Raw genomic sequence first — 27794 nt, forward strand, 5'->3', positions numbered from 1 at the left:
ATAACAGAATGAAAATAATGGTAGTAACAGGGCTTTGAAAAAAGAAAAAAATTAAAAAGTGGCTAAGATCCAGTTTTGAGATCATCTGTACATGGCTTTAAATTGTAGCTAAAGAACTTTTCCCTGTCTTACATGTTTAATGACAGTGGAGTCTGGAATCATGTAGCTAATGACCTAGTTCTCTAACTCAACTCACATCTAATCAAAACATAACACAAGTACACTTTTTTTTTTTTTTTTTTTTTAGTGAGAGAGAGAGAATCTTTTTTTTTTAATATTTATTTTTTAGTTCTCGGCGGTGCCGAGGATCGAACCCGGGCCGCACACATGCCAGGCGAGCGCGCTACCGCTTGAGCCACATCCCCAGCCCCACAAGTACACTTTTAAGGATAAAATTTACTAGTTTGATTCACGTGTTTACAATAGATGCCCCTGTTTATTCCACCTATTCCAAATTAAATTGTCTGCATCAATTCCATCATCTCAGAGGAATACAAATTTTCCATGTTACCTAAAAGAAAGGGGAAAGGAGAGGAAATAGGCCGTCCTTTCTACAACAGTTTGCTTTAAAAGAAGTAATATTTCCTCAAAGGACATCAGCAAGAAAAGGTCTTGGTGAGAATGTCTTCATGCTGCTGCAGGTGCACCTTGCCAATTCCTACTGCAGGTGCTGCCAAAGGGGGTCGACTCACGAGACGGAGCTGTCATTGAATGAGAGAAGAGATAAAATTATTTTGATTGGAGTTCTGCCTACTTCCTCCAAGAAAGTGCATGTATTTCTCTTAGCTTATTTATCCATAAGTCACCTTTCTGGAGAAATAATGAGTCAGAGAATGATTAGAAAGAAATATGTCAACACTAACAACCAACCAAATTCTAGGCATGAAAGATGGAAACAAGTTTTTTTAATTTGTCCCTTTTTTTTTTGGTGGTGATGGGGATTGAACCCAGGGCTTATGTGCATTCAAGGCAAGCACTGCCCCTTGTCCTATTCTTAAGTAACTATCAGTTGGTGTTGGCTATAGTTTCCTTAATTAGAACTATTTACATGTGAATGTGATTTGAATCTAGCAAGCTAGCATTGAATGAGTGAACTGTGTTTCAATCAAAACAGAATAAAAAGACAAACAAGTACATAGCTTGTCTCACTGTTTTCCCCTTCCTAAGGAAAATCAAGGAGTATATCAGCCTTGATGAATACCAGCTTTGTAACTGGGTCTTGAACGAGTGTTAATTGGGTGTATGTGTTTTGGGTTTTGTTTGGACTCACTATATTGCCCAGGCTGGCCTCGAACTCCTGGGCTCAAGTGATCCTCCCACCTCAGCCTCTAGAGGAGCTGGGATTACACGTGCACAAAAGGAGACCCAGCTAGTCCTATAAAACAAGTCTACTATTATCCTGCTTCTCCAAGGCTTTGACTAAAAAGGCTGAGGGGACTAATGAGAAAGGGAGTAAACAAGTAAGGACTTTACTTTGGGGAGTTAATAACCATACTTTCATCTACATGATAAGAGCTTGTGCATCCTTAATACAAAACCTGAAATGCTCCAAAATCCAAAACTTTTTGAGCACCAAGTTAGCGTTTTCTTCCAAGAGAATAGTCTAAAATTAGAATTTCTATTTTAGGTTATCTTTAAAGAATTGGACTAGGGATAAGCCCATCTATCAGCTCTCCAGGAAAAACATACATACATTCACACACGCCTCAAAACACAACAAAAAAGCTATTACCTTGCAGGCCAGTTGCTTTTCAAACCTTGGAGCAACAAAAAACCATGGACCCATGTTCTGAGGCTCTTCCTGACTCCATATAATATCTACAAAAAAAAAAAAAAAAAAAAAAACAAATAATTCATTTTAGCACCTCAAGTAAGCATAATATACCAAAAGCAAGGTGGGGAGAGATGGATGAAGAGATAGATATCCAACCTCAATTAAATATGTGCTTTTCCAATATGGCATTGTATTGTTTATCTTTTTTCTGACAAATACATAGTCACACATTCACAACCACAATCGTGATACAAATGGTTCTACCAGTGCCCCAAATTTCCTTATCCTATCCTCTTGTAGTCAGTTCCCCCTTCCACTCCCAAACATTGGCAACCACGGATCTTTTCTTTATCCCTAGAGTTTTACATTTTCCAAAATGTCATATAAATGGGATTGGGGTATAGCTCAATGGTGGAATACTTGACTAGTATGCTCAAGGACCTGGGTTCAATCCCTAGCACTGCAAAACAATACAAAACAAAAAAACAATAACAAAATGTATAAGAAATGATTTGGGTGTAGTTCCTTCTAGTCTTTTTCCTTCTGTAGGTATATTTATATTTGTATATACACATAATTATAAAAATTCACCTTCATGAATATAGAATTAGAATTCTGGTATATATGGTTTTGTATACATTTTTGAATCATGCAAAAAGCAAGCATTTTATATTGCTAAATTCTCTTGGAAAGATGATATTAAAGGCTACAAAATCATCTATTTAAAAGATGTCATATAAATGGAATCATATTATATGTAGATTTTTCATTCTGGCTTATACATTTGTGACTTACACATGTTTTTGTGTAAAGCAATATTCACTCTTTGTATTGGGTAGTATGATATTGTACAGATGTTTATTGCTGCGGGTAAATTATGTTTATTCATTCACTGAATGAATGATATTTTGGTTATTTCTTATTTGGGAGAATTACCAACAAAGCTGCTATAAACATATGTATACGGGGGCTGGGGATATAGCTCAGTTGGTAGAGTGCTTGCCTCACATGCACAAGGCCCTGGGTTTAATTCCCAGCACTAAAGTGGCACCCCTTTTCCCCACAGAAAAGCCCTCTTCACCATGGCTGATTTTAGGACTGTCAGCAAAAGAGTCTCTGCAAAAGAGTCCAGTGTAGATAAACTTCCTATTTTCGTATTGCCCTGTTTTACTTGGCCACTGTCTGGGAAGATAGTGTTCAGCACTCCAGATGCTGAACATCCCTTACTAGTTTTTCACAAACATATCCAGTATAGTACTTTGTAGAAATGTGCAAACAAGGCCTTTGGCCTTGAGCTGAGGCTTCACAGAGATGTCTACATTTTTAAGATAAGTTACAATTGGGCTTCATGGTAACAGCTGGCAGGGGGAGGAAAGAAAGGGGAGAAGAAGCTCTCCCCTTCTCTGGTGTTGTCCTTGGGTTAACATGCCCAAAAGTGAAAGAAAAAGCTGCTTTTATGTGAACTTCTACAGACTGTGAATTTCTGAGCCCCTCCCCTTACATCCTGGGTATAAAACTCTGAAACTACCTGAACTTGGGGTTCAGGGGATTGATTGATTACAACAGAAGCTGTGCTCTCTGAACCTGGCTGCAGCCAAATAAAACTGTTCCCTGCTATCTTCGGTGCCTTGCCTCATTTGTCCCTACAACAGCACCACTAGTAATAATAATAATAATAATAATAATAAATGCCTACAGATTTTTCTGTGAATGTGTTTTCATTTCTCCTGGGTAAATACCTACGAGTGGGATTGCTGGATCATGTGGTACCTTGACATTTAACTTTATAAGTAACTATTTTTCAGGGTGGCTGCAACAGTTTGCTTTCCTATCACAAGGGAGTGGGGGCTCCACTTCTTTGCATCCTCATCAGCACTTGATATCATCAGTCTGTTGTTTTATTTTGATTTAATTTTAGCCATTTTGGCAGGTGTATATACATATTTTATATTGGCTTAATTTTTATTTCCCTTGCCACTAATGACATTGAGCCTCATTTCAAGTGCTTGTTTGTCATCCAGTGCTTTGGAAAAGTGCCTTTTCAAGGTTTTTGTACAGTTAGAAAAAATTGTTTGTTTCTTAGTACTGAGTTCTAAGAGGTCTTTAGATACTCTAGATAGTCTTTTCAGATATGTATTTGCAAATATTTTCTCTCAGCATGTGGCTTGACTTGAATTTTCTTCACAATGCTTTTTACAATACAGGTTTTTGTTTTGATAAAGCTGAATTTTTCTTTTATGGAATGTGGTTTAGGTGTCATAACTAAGATATTTTCATCTAACCCAAGGTCATAATGACTTTATTCTGTTAATTCTATAGTTTTACATTTAGGGCCATGATCAATTTGGAATTAATTTTTATATAAGGTGCATTCAGACATCAAATATTCCAGCCTTGACTTGTATTTTTTAATTATCATATATTTCTCACAAATGATAGCACAGCATTGATAATCCCCAAACTCTCAAGAAATTAGCAGTTTTAGATGACAGAAGGGCAGAACTAAGAGGGACACCAAGAGAGACACTAACTCAAGGAATACTTTTTTTCATATTCTTAGAGTCCATGAAATTTGATTTTCTTTTCTTTCTTTCTTTTTTTGGAACTGGAGATAGAGCCCAGGAGTGCTTTATCACTGAGCTACATCCCAGCTCTTTATTTTTTTATTTTTTATTTTATTTTTTTGGGACAGGATTTCATTATGTTGTGTAGAAACTCTCTAAGTTGCTGAGGCTGATCTCCAATTTGCTATCCTCCTGCCTCTGGCTCCCAAATTGCCAGGATTACAGACATGCACCACTGCACCTGGCGAGATTTGATTTTCTAATAACTCGCACTTCCCTCACCACCTTTTTAAATCCAAAATAGTTTGAATAGATTTCATATATCTAAAAAGCAAAGAACACTAACAAGAACAACCCTTTACCTTTCACGTGTGTATATTTGCTCATCTCTTGCTGTAGAGAATCCAATGGGAAAGGGCAGAGTTCCTCTATTCGAATCAGGGCAAAGTCATGTTTCTTGGCCCCCAAAGATTCTCTTTGTTTCAGCAGGGCATAGAAATGCTTACCACAGCAGAATACGAGGGTCTTCACTCTGTTGGGGAGAACAAGAGCAACAGAATGGGGGAGAAATGCTTCCAAGAATTGTGTCTGAGGAAAGGGAGACTAGATTTCTTCAGTGGCTCACTGATGAAGCTGTGGGGGCATGGTAACTGGGGTCAATTATCCGCTGTGCCCTGGCAATCCTCTTGAGCCACAAATGCCTCTGAAGTTCACTCTTTCATGCACACTCTGACTCCTATTCCACTGCCTTAAAAAAAAACTTATGTCAGGATAGGGGCTGGGGATGGAATTCAGAGGGAGAACACTTGCCCAGCATGGAACCATGGTGAGGCGAGGCCCTGGGTTCAGTCCCCAGCACCACAAAAAAATAGAATAAAATAAAATTATATCAGGGTAGAGGAGATTTTGGTTACTTGGGATTCTCCAACATGACCTAAACTTTCCTACTAACTAAACATCTACCCCAGGGTATGAAAACAGAGAAACACATTAAATTACTTTTTTGGATCCACAGATGAATCACCAATGACTGGTTTGAATGTTGTTCCTGGTGCCATTTCTTGAAGAGTTGACACAGCTGCCTAAGGGAGAGAAAAAGCCATACATGTATCAACTAGTGGAAAAGAGATGCAGCTTTAACTTACAAGAGATCTTTCCCACAAATAGCCTAGAACTGAGAGTAAGCACACAAACTAACAAAAACAGTAATTTCCCCAAAATATCAGACTAAAGTTAAGTAAAATTGACTTTTGTCTATGCCACACTATAAGTGTCTTGATAAGTTTTGTTTTGGAGGGTTTTTTGGTAGCACTGAGATTGAACCCAGGGCCTTGCATATGCTAGGCAAGAACTTCACCACTGAGCTACATCCCAACACTTTTTGTTTTTGAGACAGGATCTTGCTAAATTGTTTGGAATGACCTTGAATTTGTAATCCTCCTGTCTCAGCATCTCAAGTATCTGGGATTACATGAATGTGCCACTACACTGGGCCACAACACAGTTTTAAGAATTCATTGGCCAGGGGAAGGGAGGGGGCTTGGGGTTAGTAATGATGGTGGAATGTGATGATCATTATTATCCAAAGTACAGGTATGAAGACACGAATTGGTGTGAATATACTATATATACAACCAGAGATATGAAAATATGTGCTTTATATGTGTAATAAGAATTGTAATGCATTATACTGTCATATATATATATATATATATATATGAAGAATTCATTGGCCAAGGTAGCATACGCCTATAATCCCAGCTACGTGGGAGGTTGAAGCAGGAGAATCTCAAATTCAAGGATAGTCTGGACAATTCTGCAAGACCTTGTCTCAAAAAAATAAAAAGGCTAGAGGTTATAGATTAGTGGTAAAGAGCCCATGGGTTCAAACCCCAATAGTGCAAGAAATAAAAAAATAATAATAACAATAATTTTAAGAATTAAAATTTCAGGCTGGGCATAGTCGTACATGCCTGTAATTCCAGAGACTCAGGAGGCTGAAGCAGGAGGACAGAAAGTTCAAGGCCAGCTGCTGCAATTTAATGATACTCTGTCTCAAAATGAAAAATAAAGAAAGGGCTGGGGGTATAGCTCAGTGGTAAAGTTCCTATGGGCCCAATTTCTAGAACTACAAAAAATGAAAATAAAATTTCTAATAATTCCCTTAATAAAATACATGTTATATTTAATATCATCATGATATTATGATTTGAGGAGCAGGTGACAACCTTGGAGATACAATGAAAGTTGGGTCAAAAATCCCAGATACATGGGCTAGGTTTGTGGCTCAGTGGTAGAGTGCTTGCCTAGAATGTGTGAGGCACTGGGTTCAATTCTCAGCACCACATTAAGTAAATAAATAAATAAAGATATTTTTAAAAAATCCCAGATACGTGTTTCTTAGAAATAAATTGTAGTAATTTTACATTTTAATTTGATCCCTTTAAGATTGTTTCGAAAGCCAAGTATGGTGGTGCATGCCTGTAATTCCAGTGATTTAGGAGGCTGAGACAGGAGGATCACAAGTTTAAGGCCAGGCTCAGCAATTTAGCAAGACCCTCAGCAACTTAACAAGACCCTGTCTCAAAATAAAAAATAAAAAGGGTTGAGGATATAACTCGGTAGTAGAGCACCCCTGGGTTTAATCCCCAGTACCACAATACAAAACAAAACAAAAAAGATTGTCTCACACTATCTGTGTCAAAAGAGCTCTTCCAGAAGAATTGTGTCAAAGGGATTGCATTAACTTTCACTTTTCTCTCTCTCTCTTTTTTTTTTTTTTTTTTGGTACTCAGAACTGAATCCAGGGCACTTAAACACTAAGGCACATCCCCAGCCCTTTTGAAAAATATTTTACTTAGAGACAGGGTCTTGCTGAGTTGCTCAGGGACTCACTAAGTTGCTGAGACTAGGTTTGAACTGGCAATCCTCCTGCCTCAACCTCCCAAACTGCTGAGATTACAGGCATGCACCACCATGTCCGGTGCATTAACTTTTCTTGAATGTATTGTGACGCTGTGATGCTTCTAGGCTTCTGAGAACATTGGGTGAAAGAGAATAAGTAGACCTCTACAAACAAACAGCAGACAACGATGGAAACAACTTGAAGTACATTTCTTCAGCATCGATTCCCAGACCTGGGACTAACCAACAATATCTGCTATAGACGTCCCTCCTTACAACACAAATGGAAAGCAAACTATATTTCCAATTATTTTTTTCCAGTTATTCTTAAATGGCTAAAAATAATGAAAGCAGCAAAGTTAATTTGAACTAAAAATATATTTCTGTAATTTAGAAATATTATTAGACATAGAAAAGAGAGAAAAGTGGAATACAAAAAATGACAGGGAGAGAAAAGCTTATTAACCAGCATTTTCTACTTACAGGGAACCTGAGCAACATCTTGGGAGAAGCCACAATGAGGGGTTTTCTGAAGTTCCGGACCATTTGTCGCCTAAGCAAGTGGAAATACTGCGCAGGAGTAGTTGGGTGTACCACAAACATATTCACAGTGTCTCCATCTACCCCCTCCTCTCTGCTGTCACACATCTAGATGAGAAATGGCAAGAAAGGAGAAAGAAGTTCAGATTATCTACTTCAATCATAGCAACAATATGAAGGCCAAAGGGAAACGTGTTTTCAATTAGAGAAAACACACTTCTCTCCATTATAGAAAAATATTGCAAGGTAAATTTATGACCTGTGAAATATTGACCAAAGGAGACTTCTGAGGACTCTGTCCATTGGCCCAGTGCTTTGCCATATTAACACAGCGGTTCCCAGGCAGACCTAACTGCAAAAATCATCTGAGAAGAACCTTTTTTTTTTTTTTTTTTTTATATTTTTTTTTTTAAAGAGAGAGTGAGAGAGGAGAGAGAGAGAGAGAGAGAGAGAGAGAGAATTTTTAATATTTATTTTTTAGTTCTCGGCGGACACAACATCTTTGTTGGTATGTGGTGCTGAGGATCGAACCCGGGCCGCACGCATGCCAGGCGAGCGCGCTACCGCTTGAGCCACATCCCCAGCCCTGAGAAGAACCTTTAAAAAAAAAAAAGATTTGCCGGGTATGGTGGTGCACAACTGTAATTCCAATGACTCAGGAAGCTGAGACAGGAGAATCACAAGCCCAAGTCCAGCCTCGGCAACTTAGCAAGGCCCTGAGCAACACAGAAAGATCCTGTCTCAAAATTTAAAAAAAATAATAATAATAAAAAAATAGATTGGGGATGTGGCTCAGTTGTTGAACGCCCCTGGGTTCAATCCCTAGTACAAAACAAAACTTACAGTTTAAGGTATGTATGAAGCTAGCTACAGGAGATTCTTTCTTTCTTTCTTTCTTTCTTTCTTTCTTTCTTTCTTTCTTTCTTTCTTTCTTTCTTTCTTTCTTTCTTTCTTTCTTCTCTCTCTCTCTCTCTCTCTCTCTCTCTCTCTCTCTCTCTCTCTCTCTCTCTTTCTTTTTTCACTAAGAACAAACCCAGGCCCTCACACATACTAGGCAAGTGCTCCAGCACTAAGCTACACTCCCATTCTCTGCAGTGGGTAGTTCAAAGAACCTAGAAAACAGTGTAACATCTCCAGGAATCCAGTAGCATTCACCATACCTGCAAGAACCTCTCTATGCGACAGGAGGAGTGGTCTGGCCCAGCCCCATCATAGCCATGTGGAAGGAGAATAACAATGCCACTCTGCAGGAGCCACTTGGCCTCTCCTGGAAAAGCAGGATGCAGGCAATAAGAACTCCATGAAGCAGGTACAAAATGGTCTGCCATGTCATGACTTGGAGAGTAAAACAGATGTTAGTTTGAGATCTAACTTCCCAAAACCTTTCCATTACATGCATCTGCCAGCACTGTCACATCATACTTGCTTGATGAAAAACCTATAATTACATGGGTCCTGGGCTTTGGTGAGTAGAAGATAAACTAAAAGATGAAGGTCCTGGCCTCACAGAAAGTATGTCCCACTCTTGACTTCACTGCAGACACAACCCTTAACAAGAATGGGCATCTCCTCCCCTCCTCACAGCATGGCTGACAACATAGGCCACTGTCCTCAAATGGAAGGTGGAGGACACTTCAGAACAGTCTCTGGACATGTCAAAAGTCCAGGCTCCTCGGGCACTTCTTTCCTCACAATAAAAAGTCATAGAGAAACACAACTATAGGAAAGATCTGGGACATATAATCAAAATCTAAGAGCAGGTACCCCCAGAAAATGGAACTGAATTTCTGGGGAGACTTAGATTTTTCTTAATACACACTGAAATTTTACAATAAACAGTTACTGTTTTTGAAACTTTCAAATGTCAGACACTTGAGAGACCTGGATTGTGGGGAGCAGACTTCCAAGTCTACCACTGACTCTCACCACAAAACCTCACTGTTGCCTGCTGATTTCTTGTGCTATAGTTAATCACTCATTATACCCCCAGAATAGCTGTGGAAGTCAGACAGCTAGAAGCTGGCAGGTACATCACAACTTCCTACAGCCAGGCACAGTCCCCAGGAGACAGAAGGTGCCCCCTGCCCAGCTGCTGAGTGGTACAGGGCCCGCTGCTGACAGAGCACTACGATGTTCTTCCCTTCAGCTTGTCAAGCTGTCTGACAGCTGCCACATGCCAGTGGAGGACAGGATAAGTTCGCGACTATCCAGAGATGCTGTGAATGCAGGAGTCTCAATAGTAGCAATGTCCTCCTTTCATTCATGTCCAGGCCATGCACTGACACCGACCTCCAGAGATGAATGTGTCGAAGATGATCTGGGCTCCATTGAAGAAATCACCAAACTGAGCCTCCCAGATGGGCAGCAACTTTGGGCTTTCGATGCTCATCCCATATTCAAATCCCAGGACAGCTTCTTCTGACAGGGGACTGTTGCTGACCTAATCCCAGGAAAGAGAACCAAACATTGGCATGCAAGGGGACATCTGGCAGGAGCCCACAAAGAGAAAGCATCACATTTATACAAACCTCTCAAAGGCAAGAGGGACGCAGAGGGAAGCTTTGCTTTCATTCATCAACACAGTCCTTACTGCTCAGTATCAGTGATGCATTTGGGAAAAGTCAGGACGAAGAGAGGAGAAGAAAAAGAGGTTGGAATATGGGTATTAAAGATTTTCTCCAAAGATAAGCAATACATTTCTCAGATGGCCTACCTTTGGAGCTGTGAGTAAAAATGGGTCATCAAAACTTTTTTTTTATAAGTCATTCAAATAAAGATGGAAAACTTACAAAATAAAGGCCTATTTTGGTCAGAATTCATTATTATAGCATCCCATTTTCATGATAAGGCAAAAGAACAATCATGTTATATTAAGATTTTAAAAAGCAGAATACAAAATTAATCTCTGAGGAGGTTAAAGAGACGTGATAGTTAAATGCAACTAATTCTGGATTAGATTTGTGAAATATATTGGTAGTAATGTATCAATGTTAATTTCTGGGTTTTGATGGTTATATTGGGTGATGGAGGAGACTGTCATTGTAGGAAATACAAACTGTAGGATATCAGGTTGATAACTTGCTAGCAAATGGTTGGTTTAGGATGAGAAAAAAGTTCCCTTGTATCATATAACCAACTTTTTTGTAATTTTGTGTTTATTTTAACATTAAAAAAATTTTTCTGGTTTTTTGGGGGGTGTTTTGTTTGTTCGATTTTGTTAAAGAGAGGATCTTGCTATGTTATCTAGGACAGCCTCAAAATCTTTTTTTTTTTTTTTTTTTTTTTTTTTTTGGTGCTGGGGATTGAACCCAGGGCCTTGTGCATGCGAGGCAAGCACTCTACCAACTGAGCTATATCCCCAGCCCGCCTCAAAATCTTGAGCTCAAGCAATCCTCCTGCCTCAGCCTCCTGAGTCACTGGAAAAACAGGCATAATGGTGTACATCTGTAATCCCAGTGATTCGGGAGGCTGAGGCAGGAGGACAGCAAGTTTGAGGTCAACCCCAGGCAACTTAGAGAGATACTATCTCAAGACAAACAAAAATTTTTAAAAAGAGTTGGCGATATGAGATACAGATCAGAGGTAGAGTGCCCATGAGTTCAATCCCTATTACCACAAAAAAAAAAAAAAGCCTGCCACATTTTTCAGTTGTATGAGTGTCATAAATAGGGCTTGCATAGTCACTTTATTTGCATCTTCACCTGTCCTCACCGCCTTCCTCATCACTTTTCCTTCCCAAATGGCATACCTACTCCTTATGTATTCATCCCTTCTTTCTGCTTCTTCTGGGACCTGCTCCATCACCTAGACCCTCCTTTATTGGCTTTCTCCCCTCAGCACATAGACACTTCAAAGCTTTAAAATTAAACAAGAAATATTCCTATGACTTGGGCTCCCCCACCCATTGCTTCCTTTCACAGTAAACTAAGTACAGATGCTTCACAACTTGAGATTGGGTCATGTCCCAATAAAACCATCATACAACAAGAATACCGAAAGTCGAAGTGTGTGCACTACATTTCATCCACCAAACATTCTATCTCAGCTATGTGGCACTCTACAGAGTATCCATTGATCCCTTCATGATCTTGTGGCTGATTGGCAACTGTGGCCCACAGCAGCTGCCCAACATGACGAGAGAGGGCTGTACCACCTGTAACTAGCTCAGCAAAAGTACAAAATTCAAGGTATGTTTTTTATTGAATATGTATTACTTCCGCACAATCATAAAGAAGCAAAACTAAGTCAAACCAGCATAAGCCAGGGACCATCTGTATAACCTAGTTTCTGCCTGTCTCTCTGGGAAACAGCTCTGCATGACCTCACCCTCTATTTCCCAGTTGCTAAGTGTAATTGGCCTGTCATTCTTCCTCTTATCTGACCCTTCCTCCTTGCTTATCTGACCCTCCCTCCTTTTTTTTTCATATATTGTCTCCCTTTATTTCTCTTCTACATGTAAGTGAAAGTATCAAACCCACTTTCACTTATGTGTGTAGGCAGGTTCTGTTGTTTAGGAACCTCACTGCTCAGTAGCGAAGTGGGCTTGATAAACGTTCAACACCAACGAGAGGAGCCTTGGTTCTGGGGTTGACAACCAACTGTTCCAGACTACAATTGGTGCTTCAAGGGGAATCAAACTTTCCTTTGCCTGAGGCAAGGCTTCAGCTCCAGTATTCCAATTTTGTTGGGCTAGCGACCCCACCCCTGGCATACAAAGGTCACTCTAAGCCCACCTCTGCCCTCTCACACAGGGCCAATAGATAGTTTAGGGGTGGAAGACCTTCCAGGAATCAGACAAAAGGCATAGAAAAAGCCTGTCCCAATGAACTCACAAACCATGCTGCATCCAATTTCAGAGTGGATCCGAGACACACCCTTGGCAGTCCCACCAGGACCCAAGGGAACCAGCTGGAGCACTGCTGGGAGAAGGACTGGAGGAAAGGAAGGGGTGCAGGCTTGCCCAGGTGTTGGAAGCCCATCCCACCATGTTCCAGCAGTGTGACTTTGGACAGGGCGCTGCACCTCTCTGTGCAGTCCAGAGCTTAGAAGCTCACAAATTAGGTGCCTGGCATACACCAAAGTGGAGCTGCCATGGCCAGCAGTGCAACCCCTCCACCCTGGGAAACTGAGGCGAGACCTGCTGGCCAGGGGGACTGGCCCGCAGCCTGGCTGCCCCGCTCGAAGCAGGTCCCGGGATAGCGTGAATCAGGTGGTGCCACTGCAGCCGCGAAGACGTGGGCCACCTGCCCGCCCTGATCCCCTCGCCCAGGGCCTCGGTTTCTGCCCCTCTCACCCTCCTCAGCCCCAAAAGACCAAAACCGCAGCCCGCCACTCACCAGCCATGCTGCCTCTGCCATCGCCGCTACCGCCACCACCACCTCCCTCCTTGAGCACAATGACACAGTGACTCAAGGTTCTCCTGCCTTTCTGGATACTCATGAAACCCTTTCCCCTGTCTGCCCTTTAAATGTTATTTCCCCCAGGATCCTGCCCTGGGACCTCCTCTTACTCCGCTCTCTCTGGCAGATTCTCCCACCCCTGTGGTTTCAAAACTCCTACACCCTGATTACTTCTAAATCCATCTCAGGATCCGCATCCATTATTAGCACCAGGTATGCATATCTAATTACCATAAAAACCTCTATGTCAGGGCTGGGATTGTGGCTCAGTGGTAGAGTGCTAGCCTAGCATGGGTGGGACCTGGGTTCGATCCTTAGCACCACATACATTGTGTTGTGTCCATCTACACCTAAAAGATAAATATTAAAAAATAATTTAAAAAAATTAAAAAAAAAAACCCTCTATGTCATCTGGGAGTGGTGGCACACACTTGTAATTCCAGCAATTTGGACTGCTGAGGCAGGAAGATCATTAGTTCAAAACCCGCCTCAGGGGCTGGGGTTGTGGCTCAGTGGTAGAGCGCTCACCTAGCATGTGTGAGGCACTGGGTTCAATTCTTGGAACCACACAAAAATAAATAAATAGCCAGCATGGTGGTGCACTCCTGTAATCCCAGCAACTCCGGAGGCTAAGACAGGAGAATCCTGAGTTCAAAGCCAGTCTCAGTAGTTTAGCGAGGTACTTAGCAACTCAGTGAAACCCTATCTCTAAATAAAATATAAAAAAGGGCTGGGGAGGGGCTGGGGCTGTAGCTCAGTGATGGAGCACCTGCCTCACATGTGTGAAGTGCTTGGTTTGATCCTCAGCACCATATAAAAATAAAGAAAGAAAAATACTGTGTCCATCTATAACTAAAAAAAAGAAAAGAAAAATATTAAAAAGGTGTGGCGGGGGGGTCTGGGGATGTGGCTTAGTGGTTGAGCACCCTGAGTTCAATCCCTGATACTAAAACTAACTAAATAAATAAATGTCCATCAATTTTTTAAAAAACTGACCTCAGCCACTCAGTGATACCCCATTTCAAAATAAAAAATAAAGGGAGGCTGGGGATGTGGCTCAATGGTTAAGCGCCTCTGGCTTCATTTCCTGGTACAACAAATAAACAACAACAGCAACAACAACAAAAAACACTATAACCCAAAAAGCCTCTATATCATTCTGCCATGTTAAAGCTATATTTCAAAATTAAATCGGGGCTGGGGATGTGGCTCAAGCGGTAGCGCGCTCGCCTGGCATGCGTGCGGCCCGGGTTCGATCCTCAGCACCACATACAAACAACGATGTTGTGTCCGCTGAAAAACTAAAAAAAAATAAATATTAAAAAAAATTCTAAAAAAAAAAAAAAAAAAATTAAATCGACATCTTTCCTTACCAAAGCAGTCCTTCTGCTCTCATTTGAATGGGTGTCATTGACACTCTTCGGTTGTCCAAGTCAAGCTAGGATGTAACCAAGTCTTCCTTCTTTACTCACCCTACCTCTACCACTCAGTCCAGATCACTTTCATTTTCTGAATAGTCCTTCAATCTGGCTCCAACTTCCACCTACACTGCTCCTGCACTGTAGATTCTGGTTCCTAAGATTGCCTCCTAGAAGAGTGGGGAGTGTCCTTCCCAACTGTCCTAAGTTCTTATTCTTCTTTACCTTTGACTTCCTGAGTACTGTCACGAGCATTCTTCCTAATATGAAAATCTGGGATAGTAGAGGATAGGAAAGGTAGCAGAATACAACAGTCACTAGTATGGCAGTATGTAAAAATGTGGATGTGTAACCAATGTGATTCTGCAATCTGTATTTGGGGTAAAAATGGGAGTTCATAACCCACTTGAATCTAATGTGTGAAATATGATATGTCAAGAGCTTTGTAATGTTTTGAACAACCAATAAAAAATAAATAAATAAATAAAAATTTAAAAAAAGAAAAAAAAAATCTGCTCACCGGGTCACAATTCCTCTATGACTCCAGTTTTACGTGACTTTCAAAGCCTTTCACAGCATGGGTACACTAAATGGCCACTCTCTACTCCTGTATCTTCACTGCAGTTTAAACACTAGTCACATGAAGCTATTTGTAGTTCCTGGAGCAAGCCAGGCTCTCTTATCTCACAACTTTTATATGTATTCTTGTGTTTACCTAGAATGTTCTCCTTGCACTTATTAGACAGCACCTAATGTCCTTCAAGTCTTAACTCAAATGAAGCTTCTTCTCCCAAGCATTTCTTGTCTTCCACACTTAGGTATAGCTGCTTCTTTTCCTATGAATTTATTGTACTTTGTATACACTTGGATACTTTTTTTTTTTTTCAGTGCTAGGAATCAAACCCAGAACTTTGTGCATGCTAGACAAGTGCTCTTCCAGGGAGCTAAACCCCCATACACCACTAGCCCTCAGATACCTATTTTCTTGAATCTATTAAGGCTTTTACTTATTCCAAAAAGTGTCCAAGAAAGTTTATATAGATAAAGATTAAGACACAGAAGAGAGTTAGGTGTATATCCTGATGACCTAGTCACTCATGACAGAGGCTGCCCTGATTTCTAGTCCTTCCTAGAAGCCACCATTGATAAGGAAACACTGGCTGGTAACAGAATTCAATACATAGAATGAAGTTAAAGCACTGCTTAATAAACTCCATTTATTCTCAATTCCAAGATTAACAAAGGGGTTTTTCCCTAGGATCTTGATACAGAGGACCTGGTATTAGATAATAAATGAATACTATCTTTAACAGTATCTTCATAACAAATACAAGACATATAATAGGGGCTTTTTAAGTAGCAATATTTGAAAATGATACTAAATGTCAAATAGCAATTCAATGAAAGCCTCATTTGAGGTAGAACAGATATAAAACATTTCAGTATCTAGTTCACCAATCTGACTTGATCCAAAGGTGAATTTTAAATTAACTTAAAGAAAATGACCTTTAACTAATCTTCCTGGAATATTGCTCTTACCAAGCACATTTTTAAATAGAGAATCACTAAATAACATTATATTCTCAAACCAAAAGCTAGAATAAAAAAAGGAGATGGGATGCCACTGAACTGGCCTTAAAAATACTTTATTTTCATAAACATTATGCTAATTGTTGGAGAACAAAAATGAAGCAACTGAGTTCCTGCCATTAAGATGAAGAAAACAGCACAGAGAGTGGCACCCAGAAATGCCTGCTAAATTTTAGAGAACACACAGGTTCCCCATTCACAGATTACAAAAAAAAAAAAAAAACAATAACCTGGAGGAAATGGTGTATTTTGTTTTGTTTTGATTTTCTTTAATTTTTTAAAACAGGTAATGGCTTACTACCCACAACTTTGACTAGCTTCAATGACTAACTTACAACTAACTTAAGTAACTTACAACATGCAGATTATATTGCAAAATTTTTTTATAGTTGTAGATGGACAGCATGCCTTTATTTTATTTGTTTCATTTTTATGTGGTGCTAAGGATTGAACCCCATGCCTCACACAGGTAAATGCTTTGCCACTGAACTACAGCCTCAGCCCTTACATTGCCAATTTTTTAAATATTTATTTTTTAGTTGTAGTTGGACACAATACCTTTATTTCACTTACTTATTTTTATGTGGTGCTGAGGATCGAACCCAGGGTCCCACACATGCGAGGCAAGCGCTCTACCACTGAGCCCCAGTCTCAGCCCTATATATTGCCAATTTTGAATTGACAAAACACATATCCGTTTGACATTTATGTGATTGTAGATAAGTAGCCAGAAGGAAATAGCTTTACTCTAGCCTTTCATTTCAAATGTACACACTATTTGTCTGCCCACTTAGTATCCCTTTATTTTAAAAAGTCTTGAACCCAAAGTTGCTGACATTTATTTTGGTTGCTTTAAGAATCCTATAACTATTAGGGGTTGGAGCTATGGTTCAGTAGAGCGCTTGCCTAGCATGTGTGAGGCTCTGGGTTCAATTCTCAGCACCACATATAAATAAATAAAACAAAGGTCCACTGACAACTAAACAATATTTTTTTAAAAAATCCTATAACTATAATAATTGGCACCTGAATTTTACAATAGATACCAGGATGTCCTACCTCCAGAAACCCCTTCTGATTAGGGTCCATATGGTTCAGAGGAATGTAGGTGTCATCGGTCTTCTGGCAAACCACCATGGCATGCCTTTGACTGAAAGTTCCACGACCAACATCTTGGCCACTCAGACGGACATTGAAACCTTAAAGAATCAAGAAAAAAAAAATATATTTTTTTTTAAAAATCCAGATCTCCACGAAAAACTTAAGTAGTAGTAATAAGTCATGGTGGTCCTGAATTCTTTTTCTCTCTTTTTTTTGAGACAGGGTCTTAACATGTTGCCCAGGCTGACCTTGAACTCCTGGGCTCACATAATTCTCCTGTCTCAGTCTCCTGAGTAGCCGGGATTACAGGCACACACCACATACCTGGCTGTCTGAATTCTTATACACTGGCTCATCTTGAAATTTTTCCTAAGGATAATAGATTCTCCTTATTAAAACATTCCTGTTCTATAGTTAAAAGTCAAGGTAAAGTTGTATAAGAATGGAGAATTGTTAGTTGTCCTAGAAGTTTTTTACTAGTGTATTTTAATTGAACAGGAAAATGGGTCTCATGGGTCTCATTGTGGCATATTTGTACTTGCAAATAACATAGTTTGATCCTGTTCACCCCAGATTGTCTTCCTTTACACACTTCTTCCCCCATCTTCCTTCTCAGTCTCCTCATTACTTTCATACTCACTCCCCCCCCCCAGATTCCACATGAAGTAAAACATGATACTTGTCTTTCTAAATTTGACTTATTTTGCTTAATGTAATGATCTCCAGTTCCATCCATTTTCCTGCAATAACAGGATTTTATTTCTTTTTTGTCTTAACAATACCCTATTGTATATATATACACCACATTTTCTTTACCCTTTCATCTGTTGATGGACACATAGGCTGATTCTATTACTTGGCTATTGTCAATTTGCCATGATAAACATAGGTTTGCAGGTACCTATATAATACTCTGACTTTAATTCCATTGGGTATATACACATGAGCGGTATAGCTGGGTCATATGGTAGTTTTGATTTTAGTTTTCTGAGGAACCTCCGTACTGATTTCCATGGTGGCTATACTAATTTACACCCCACCAATAGTGTATGAGGGTTCCTTTTCTCCTGTACCTTCAGCAGAATTTATTTTTTTATTTTTATTTTTTTTTTTAAAGAGAGAGTGAGAGAGGAGAGAGAGAGAGAGAGAATTTTTTAATATTTATTTTTTAGTTCTCGGCGGACACAACATCTTTGTTGGTATGTGGTGCTGAGGATCGAACCCGGGCCGCACGCATGCCAGGCGAGCGCGCTACCGCTTGAGCCACATCCCCAGCCCCTTCAGCAGAATTTAATGTTTTTTTTTTTTTTGTATTCTTGATGATGATCATTCTGACTAGGGTGAGATGGACTCTCAATATAGTTTTGCCTTGCATTTCCCTGATGGCTAGAGATGTTGGACATTTCTTCATATAATTTATGGCTATTCACACTTCTTTTAAGAAGTGTTGCTCTATAGAGGCTGAGGTTGTGGCTCAGAGGTACAGCACTTGCCTACCATGTGTGAGGCACTGGGTTCGATCATCAGCACCATATAAAAATTAAATAAAGATATTGTGTCCACCTATATAACTAAAAAATAAAAATTAAATTAAAAAAAAGAAGTGTTGCTCTATATTTTTTAGAGAAAATATAAAAATATAAAATGCTTTCCAATACTTCTGGCACTGATCCTGTATTTCTCAGTATACTGTTGTATTGTCTATGTTCTGATGAAGGCTTTCAATATGACTTATACCACGATCAACTAATATTGTCCAGTAGAATGTTTTAGAACTTTTCTAGTAGATAAAAATGATAGTAGATAGTTGTAATTCAGAAAATCACAGAGGTCACATGTAACAAATGTCATTTAAAGTATTCTCCATCACCTATGAAACTAAACAGAAATGTCTTACCTTGAGCAAGTAAGGAGCCCAAGGCAAGGGTTTCTGCTGTGGCCCAGTCTAAATTTGTTCCGCTCATCACTTTCTCCATTCTGGACTGTAAAATTGAGGTGGGAGCAAAAGAAACTTTTAAGATACCATATTCTTTTTCACAAAGAATTTCAAAAAAAATTGATGCAAAAAAGATAAGTATAAAAAATATGTTGAGCCAGGTGTGGTTGCACATGACTGTAATCCCAGTGGCTTGGTAGGCTGAGGCAGGAAGATCACAAGTTCAAGGCCAGTCTCAGTAATTTAGTGAGACTCTCAAAATAAAAAATAATAATAATTATAAAAAGGGCTGGGGATATAACTCAGTGGTACAGCACCCTTGGGTTCTGTCCCCAATACTCTCCCCCCCACACACACACACATACACCAATACACACAACAGAGTACAGAGGACCTATTTTTAATAACAATTATAATGGTTATTTTTAGCTTTTTAATTTTTATTTTCATTTTTTTGTAGTGCTGGTGACTGAATCCAGAACCTTGCATATGCTAGGCAAGTATCCTGCCACTGAGCTATGCCCCCTAGCTACATACAGTTTTAAACAGGCAAAACAAACATACACTTGGGATTAGTGGTTACCTCTGTGGGGACACAAGGAGATGAAATCAGGGAGGGGTACATGGGAAACTTTATTTGTACTATACTGTTTCTTTTCCATTTTTAGTATCAGAGATTGAACCTAGGAGTGCTTAATCATTGAACCACATCCCCAGTCCTTTTTATTTTTTATTCTGAGACAGGATCTCACTAAGCTCTTAGGGCCTCACTAAGTTGCTGAAGCTGGCTTTGAGCTTGCAATCCTCCTGCCTCAGCCTCCCAAGTTGCTGGGATTATAGGCATGTGCCACCACACCCAGCATAATACCTTATTTCTTAAGGTGGATGGCGACACATAGTATGCTGGAATAGGTCTATACCTATAATAAAAACTCCAAGAGCAAAGTTAGTGTTTTGAGATAATTGAGGGTAGAGTTCCTTCATGTGAGTTTATTTATTTATTTTTTTTTAAAGAGAGAGGAGGGGGGGAGAGAGAGAGAGAGAGAGAGAGAGAGAGAGAGAGAGAGAGAATTTATTTATTTATTTATTTTAGTTCTCGGCAGACACAACATCTTTGTTTGTATGTGGTGCTGAGGATCGAACCCGGGCCGCACGCATGCCAGGCAAGCGCGCTACCGCCTGAGCCACATCCCCAGCCCTCATGTGAGTTTAAAGATGAAGACCTTTAATTCTTTGCTTTCCTGGTTTTAACAATGAAAGTCCTATGTTCCAGAAAATTTTTAAGTCCCAGACATACCAGGATGGTTTGTCATACTATAGTTAGCATAAGATGGTATATAAAACATGAGCATTTTAAAATATCTAAATGGTTATCATTATGATATATGTATCAAATTTTGTTTCTTTTATTTAAGCTACCTAAAAGAATTAAAGTACCTTCTGTTCACTGACTGGAAAAACTAAAATAGATATTTATGCACATTTTAAATTAACATGTATTCCATGTACATATAATGTATTAAACATGCACACATGCATAAATAAATAAATGGAGGGGAATAAAAAGAAAATCTGAATTATTGGCTCTCAGCATCAAAACAACTCTAGAATCAGTTCCTAGAACTTAATAACACACAATAAATATTTGTCAAATGAATATCCAACTGAAAACACCAGTGCAACATCAATCCCTTTGCCAAACAAAAATAGAAAGCAATAATGAGCTATTTCAAAGTTCCTCACCTGAACATACATCTTTAGAAGGTGACTGTGTATCTGCAGTTCCTTCGGCACCTCCACAGACTTTATGCCAATAAACTGCAGGAGATCAAGGGGCACGCCTGTGTTCCAGGTGGTAATTCGAGCTTCTGGCTGAACCAGGCCCTGCCATTGGGCCTGCAGGTTAGTGGCAGGGGGGCTGTAGTGGACCATGTTGGCTAAATGCTCATTTAACTTGGCATAGTAGGAGGCTTTTATTTCAGAGAGCTCCTCCTGGGTCATGAGTCCACTGGCAATGAGGTGCTCTGCATACGTGTCTGGGATGCTCTTTCGGGCTCTGTCCGAGAGAGAAGGGGGAGAAAGTCAATCTGATCTGCAAAAATCTAAGACAGAAGCAATCACTCTCAAAGGTAATGTAGGATACTATCACCATCAAAAGGCACTTAGGAAATTTTTTAAAACTAGATAAAGTGGTGGCTACGCAACATTGTGAATGTACTAAATGCTACTGAATTGTTCACTTTAAAATACTGGGGGAAATTTCGTATTATGATTTTTACCTCAATAAGAAGTTACCAAATTAATTACAAAATCATTACATAAAATTTTAATTAATTAATTAATTAATTCCTCTTATGAGCAAAGAAGAAAAAAAGATTTACCTTTATAAGCCTCTGTCTACATTCAGGCAGAAACCATTAGCGGTGTTTTTCCTACAAGCTGGTAAATTCTGGACAGTTATTTACAAGACTGACCCACCTAATTATCCATTCAGCACAGCCTTTATTTCAAAAAGTACTGAACCCAAAGTTACCAACATCAGTTTCAGATTACATTAATGATCCTTTAACTATAACAATTGGCACCTGGTTGATTCATAACAATAATATCACAACAAAAACAATGCTATTCTGTTTGTATAATCCTTTAAGCTGTACAGTCTGTTTACATGTATTATCACATTTAATCCTAACAAGAATGAGAGGTAGGCAGGATTGGTGTTTTACGTGGGGCCTGAGGCAAATGGAGTCCGGCAACTGCTCAGCCCTGAGCAAACCCAGAACCCAGCTTTGTTCCTCTAGGAACAGAACTCTTCTGCTATGTCCAGAAAGGCCTGTCAAATGTCACTGAGTTTGCTCCTTGGCTGTAATGTATGCCTACGAGCAAACAGGATGAAGGAGGGGTATCTAATTAATTTCTAGTATCTAGAAAAAGAAAATGCCAAAGAAACAGTTGGAATTAATTTTAATAATGTATTTTGGGGGCTGAGGCTGTGGCTCAGAAATAAAGCACTCGTCTTACATGTGTGAGGCTCTGGGTTCGATCCTCAGCACCACATAAATAAAATAAAAAGGTATTGTGTCCACCTACAACTAAAAATTTTTATAAAAAATAATAATAATATTTTTCTTTAAACCAACATATAAAAAATACTGCCATTTCAATACCCAATCAATATAGAAAGCTTGGAGATACTTTGCCTTTCTATTTCACATGCTAAGTCTTTGAAATCTGGTGTGTTTGCTATACTCACAGCGCATCTGCCTCAGGCCTGGCCACACTTCAAGTGCTCAATAATCATTTAATGGCTAGTGGCTTCTGTACTTGGACAGCACAAATCTAAGCCTTCATTAAAACCCTTTGTGGGCTGGGCGTGGTGGCATATGCCTATAATCCCAGCTAAACAAGAAGCTTAGGCAGAAGGATTGCAAGTTTGAGTCCATCTTGGGCAACTTAGTCTCAAAATTAAAAATAAAGTTGACTGGGGATGGAGCCCAGTGGTAGAGCACTTTGCCTTGCATGTGGGAGGTCCTGGGTTCAATCTCCAGTATCACAAAAACAATAAATGCTTTTGTTACTTCCTAGCTCTGTGGCAGTCCTTTTCCTAATCCTTACAATGCCACCCTCAGCTCAGGCATTAAGAGGCTCAGGCAAGGCTTTGCCTAAGTGCTCTGACCTCAGTCTTCCCATCTGCTAAGTGAGTTGTTAAGCTGCCTCTTCTCTATTCAATAAATAAATATATGGAGTTTGAAAAATATGGGAAGCTCTCCTGAGACCCACAAGGTGACCATCCCAGTTTGCCCAGGACCATTGCAGTTCGGCACTGAAACTCTCATGTCATAAACAAACCAAGGAAGTTGGTCACCCTATCTAAGAGCATCTATTAAATATTACAGGGTCAGGGGTATAACTCAGTGGTGAAGCATTTGCTAACATGTGCAAGGCCCTGGGTTTGATCCCCAGCCCTGCAAAATACTGACAAAAACTATAACCACCACAATGACACAAGCACTGTAAGGTCAGGGGATATATTAAACAAAGGCTTATAGTTGCACCTGATGATTTTGTACATGGCCGGGTTGGTGAAGAAAGGCTCATCCAGCTCATTGTGGCCCCACTGCCGGTAGCACAACAAATCAACAATCACATCCTTGCGGAATTGGCGCTGATATTCAAAAGCCAGTCGTGTGGCCCGGACTACTTCCTCTGGCCTGTCTCCGTTGACGTGGATGATGGCACAGCCCACGAGCTTCCCTGAAGAAGGGGTGGCCGAGATGCAGTCAGTCAGTTAACCTGGGATGACATTAGCACCCTGCCACCCTGGTCCCCTTAGTGACTGCCTACTTGGGAAGACATTCCAAGTCCTCAAAGGTAGCTAGGTCTGGTTGTTAATGGTTCAAACAAACTCATAATTCATACAGGGCTTCCAATAGTTAACGTTATACCTGTTAATGTATGTAAAGTGTTAAATGCTTTCCAATACCTGGTATGCAATACTTAACATTTGTTATTGTTATTCTGTCATCTTTCTGCCTGAGAAAAAATGATCAGTAAAGGATGCATCCTAGAAAAAGATTGCTTTTCTCCAAAGAGAAGTTTCAGAATGGATCCTCACTATTCCTATCAGATTAATCACAAAGCACTCACAAAAGAGAGCAGGTCCTACCATCTAACAATCATTGTAACTCAGTGAAATAGGAGGGGGTAATGAAATTCCTGCTCCTCTCTTAAGACAGCTTATTTTTAGAAGTTAACACAAGTCTTTTTCTTATTTCCTTAAATTTAAAGATCATACTCAGGGCTCATATGCAGCTCAGTGGCAGAGTGCTTGCCTAGCATGCACAAGGCCCTCAGTTCCAACCTCAACACCCAAAACAAAAGAATAAATTAAATAAAGACTACATTCAGACTTTAGAGGAAACGTTAACTTGGCAACTGTTGGTGACTACTGTCCATATCTGATCCAAAATTAAAAACTGAATAACTATAAGTTTCTCCAGGAATTCCTTGTCTGACCCAGCAACAGCAATTCTCCTGTGTTACATACCAATGTCACTACAGTATAAAGAAGACCTTCCTCTTTCGGCTGGAGTGGTGTAACCCAGTTGGTTATTGACAATCAAATGGATACTCCCACCAATTCTGAAATGTGGGAGATTAGAGAGAGTAAACGTTTCAAGAACAATCCCTTGACCACAGAAAGAAGCATCACCGTGAACCTAAAACATGGGGCAGGGTATGGGGAGAAAAAGAATATAAGAGATTAAGAAATTGAAGTTTTCAGATCAGAATAAACTATTAAAAATACTAACAGGAATAACAAATGACCACCCTCTCACTACTCCTCTGCCTTCCTAATATGCAGGTTAAAGGATTTTCTAGAATGGTTAGGCTGACCTCATAAACAACTTTCAAAGATAACTTGATGCATCTTTTTCCTCTACCTTGTATCACCACCTATACTCATCACTTCAGCAAACCTTCTAGAACATTCAGCAGCACCACAGGAGGAAGGGCTGTTGTAGATGCAAAGAGAAAAATCAGCTTTAGGAACTCTTGCATGAAAAGAGCCTGCAAACGTAAGGAATAGTGCAAGCTTTGAACCCCTCCTACCCCCAATCACCTTGTCCACCAAAGAGAGACTGCATCAAGTTCCCATCACTAATCCTGGGTGCCACAACGAATATGAGAGTGAAGTGGCAACAAAGACAAGGAGGTACAGGAGAAAAGCACACCACACATAAATGGAAAGAGGGTTTGAGGACAAAGCAGTATATTATTATAGGAGAATGTCTAAAATGTTATTCTTCCAGAATATTCAAAGCCTGCTTGATTGGACTATTATCCCAAAACTTAGTAAACAAGGTGATAGAAAAAGGAGGTTTGGGGGTTTTGGGGGGTAGGGGGTAGGGGGAGAGGTTATTTTTACATTTAAAGCAAATAATAAAGGAATAGTAGATTTTAGAATATGAGCTCTGACTTCCTTTTTCTTTTTCTTTCTTTTCTTTCTTTTTCTTATCTTTTTTTTTTTGTGTGTGTGTGTGTGTGTGCTTAGGATTGAGTCCAGGTGTGCTTTACCACTGAGCTACAACCCCAGCCCTTTTAATCTCTAGTTTGAGAGAGAATCTTGATAAGTTGCTTATATCCTTGCTAAATTGCTGAGGCTAGCCTCAAACTTGTGATGCTCTTGCCTCAGCCTCCCAAGTCACTCCTGAGTAGCCTGGCTCTAAGGACTTCTCACTAAAAGATGATTATCATAAATAACCAAATTCCTGAGCTAAATAAAATGCTTCTCTATGCCCTAACATAATGTAACCATTGAACCTAAGTAACCAAACCAAATATGTAAAGCCAGAAGGTGCAAAGATAGGATTTGAACTTAGGAATTCTTAATTCCAGAGTTTTTGTCTTTTCTTCACTATGGTACATCATAAAGTCCAATACTTAAGCAGAGTGTGTAGTGCACACCTATAATCCCAGGTACTCAGGAGGCTGAGGCAGGAGGATCACCAAATTTGAGGCCAGTCCCATCAACTTACAGTCTGTCTCAAAAATAAAAGGAAAAGGTTTGGGGATGTATCTCAGTGGTAGAACATCCCTGGGTTCAAACCCCAGTACTGCAAAAATATTTTTTAATACAAATAAAGTCCAATACTCAGTATACACAGGATCAAAGGTTCTTTTTTTAATATTTATTTCTTGATTGTACACAATACCTTTATTTTGTTTATTTATTTTTATGTGGTGCTGAGGATCGAACCCAGGGCCTCGCACATGCTCTACCACTGAGCCACAACTCCAGTACAGGGTCAAGGGTTCTATCTGAGTACTCCTCCTCACCTTTAGGCCTCCTTGGCTATGACATCTTGTGGGACAATGTTGTAAAAATGATCAGTACAACAAGAAAGAGAGATGTTTGCCTCTTCTGTGCCTTTTCAGAAATGTTCAGCATTACTCAGGTAATCTAATAAAAGATAACATCTATTAACAAATTGTAGCATTTTCTCATAATCCTAGGATTTATGTTTTTCTTTTAGTGGTATTGGGGATTAAACCCACAGTCTCGCACATGGTAGGCAATCACTGATACACATCCTCAGCCCTTTTTATCTTGAGACAGGGTCTCACTAAGATGTCCAGACTGGCCCTGAACTTTTGATCTTCCTGCCTCAGCCTCTCTGGTCACTGGGATTATAGATGTGCATCATGGTGCCTGGCAATCTTCAGATTCTTGATGCTAAAGCATGTATATAGCATTTGCTGATTTTATTTTCCTTCTTAAACCTAAAGAGACCACTGTGCTCTGTTGATAAAGTTTTGGAGGAATAATTGTCCTCAAACATAAAAACTGGGTAAGTTGGAAGCTTGCCAGTTAAATGCAAGGGTGAGGATGGGCAATGGAAGGGGAGTCATCTTGAAACATGCAGAAGATCACAACTGAGAATTCATTTCCATCAGTTCCAACTCAAAGATAAAACAGAAGACAGCCGGGGGGCGCAGTGGCGCACTCCTGTAATCCCAGAGGCCAGGAAGCTGAGACAGAAGGATCGAGAGTTCAAAGTCAGCCTCAGCAATGGCAAGGTGCTAAGCAACTCAGCAAGACCCTGTCTCTAAATAAAATACAAAATAGGACAGGGGATGTGGCTCAGTGGTTGAGTGCCTCCGAGTTCAATCCCCAGGACCCTGCCAAAAAACAAAAAACAACAACAAACAGAAGACAAATAGAAAAAATTAGCACTAGAAATCTCACCCACCATTGTTTTACAGGGTTCAAATTTAGAAGCCCCATATAATTCAGAATCATGTACTTCACAAGGAAAGACATAAGGACATAGCAGGGCAAAAGACTTGAGGAAGACAAAACAGACAAAGGAAGGCAGTTAGTATTATATCTTTTTCCTTCCATCCTCCCTTCCTTCCTCCCTCCCTCCCTTCCTCCCTTCCTTCCTTCCTTCAATAGGGATTGAACCCAGAGGCCCAGTACCACTGAACCACTGAGCTACACTCTCAGCCCTTATATTTATCTATTTTTTAAATTTTGAGTCATGGTCTTGCTAAGTTGCTGAGGCTGGCCTGGAACTTGGCTATTCTCCTGCCTCAGCCTCTTGGATTGCTGGGATCATAAGTGTGCTCCATTGAGCCTGGCAAAGTCACATCATTTTAAAGAAATGGTCATTTCACCCCTTGCTTCAAAAGTCAATCTTAAGATATACTCAATGCACTAGGTAAATGTGAATGACTAAAATAGTTTAGAGATAATGAATTAAGTCAAGTGAAAGGTAAAGAGAATATATGGCTAATGATTAGACAATTTTTATTTAGAAATACTATACCATAATCAAATCTAATTCTGTCTATCCCCAACAAGTTTTATTATTATTTGCAACAAGTTTCAGGCCCATGAAAAATTAACATGAATAGGATAATGTGGCTGTTTCTGTACAGAGCAGAATATTCTATGGCATTACATACGTATCTACTTCTGTGGGGTTTGAAGACTCCATTACTGATATTGAGAATTAATTTTCTCCCAGAAGTTAAAGGTACATATGTAATAAATGCTCATAG

The 27794-nt window shown here is 39.8% G+C and overlaps 1 protein-coding gene across 1 annotated transcript in view; it reads right to left on the minus strand.

Moving 5' to 3' along the window:
- Nucleotides 1–321: 321 nt before the first annotated feature.
- Dhtkd1 (dehydrogenase E1 and transketolase domain containing 1) overlaps nt 322–27794 on the minus strand; it is a 44341-nt gene continuing 16868 nt past the window's right edge. Inside the window, exons 6-17 of the mRNA XM_026408561.2 lie at nt 24274–24445; nt 23282–23480; nt 20970–21282; nt 19188–19272; nt 17249–17388; nt 10072–10222; nt 8943–9049; nt 7726–7890; nt 5338–5420; nt 4701–4870; nt 1733–1818; nt 322–701 (exon numbers count right to left, since the gene is read on the minus strand). Of these exons, the coding sequence (XP_026264346.1) occupies nt 597–701; nt 1733–1818; nt 4701–4870; nt 5338–5420; nt 7726–7890; nt 8943–9049; nt 10072–10222; nt 17249–17388; nt 19188–19272; nt 20970–21282; nt 23282–23480; nt 24274–24445 (1776 nt within the window). The 3' untranslated portion in view covers nt 322–596. The remainder of the gene's footprint in view (nt 702–1732; nt 1819–4700; nt 4871–5337; nt 5421–7725; nt 7891–8942; nt 9050–10071; nt 10223–17248; nt 17389–19187; nt 19273–20969; nt 21283–23281; nt 23481–24273; nt 24446–27794) is intronic.

Source organism: Urocitellus parryii, chromosome 9 (genome assembly GCF_045843805.1).
Source record: "Urocitellus parryii isolate mUroPar1 chromosome 9, mUroPar1.hap1, whole genome shotgun sequence".
NCBI classification, from domain to species: domain Eukaryota; kingdom Metazoa; phylum Chordata; class Mammalia; order Rodentia; family Sciuridae; genus Urocitellus; species Urocitellus parryii.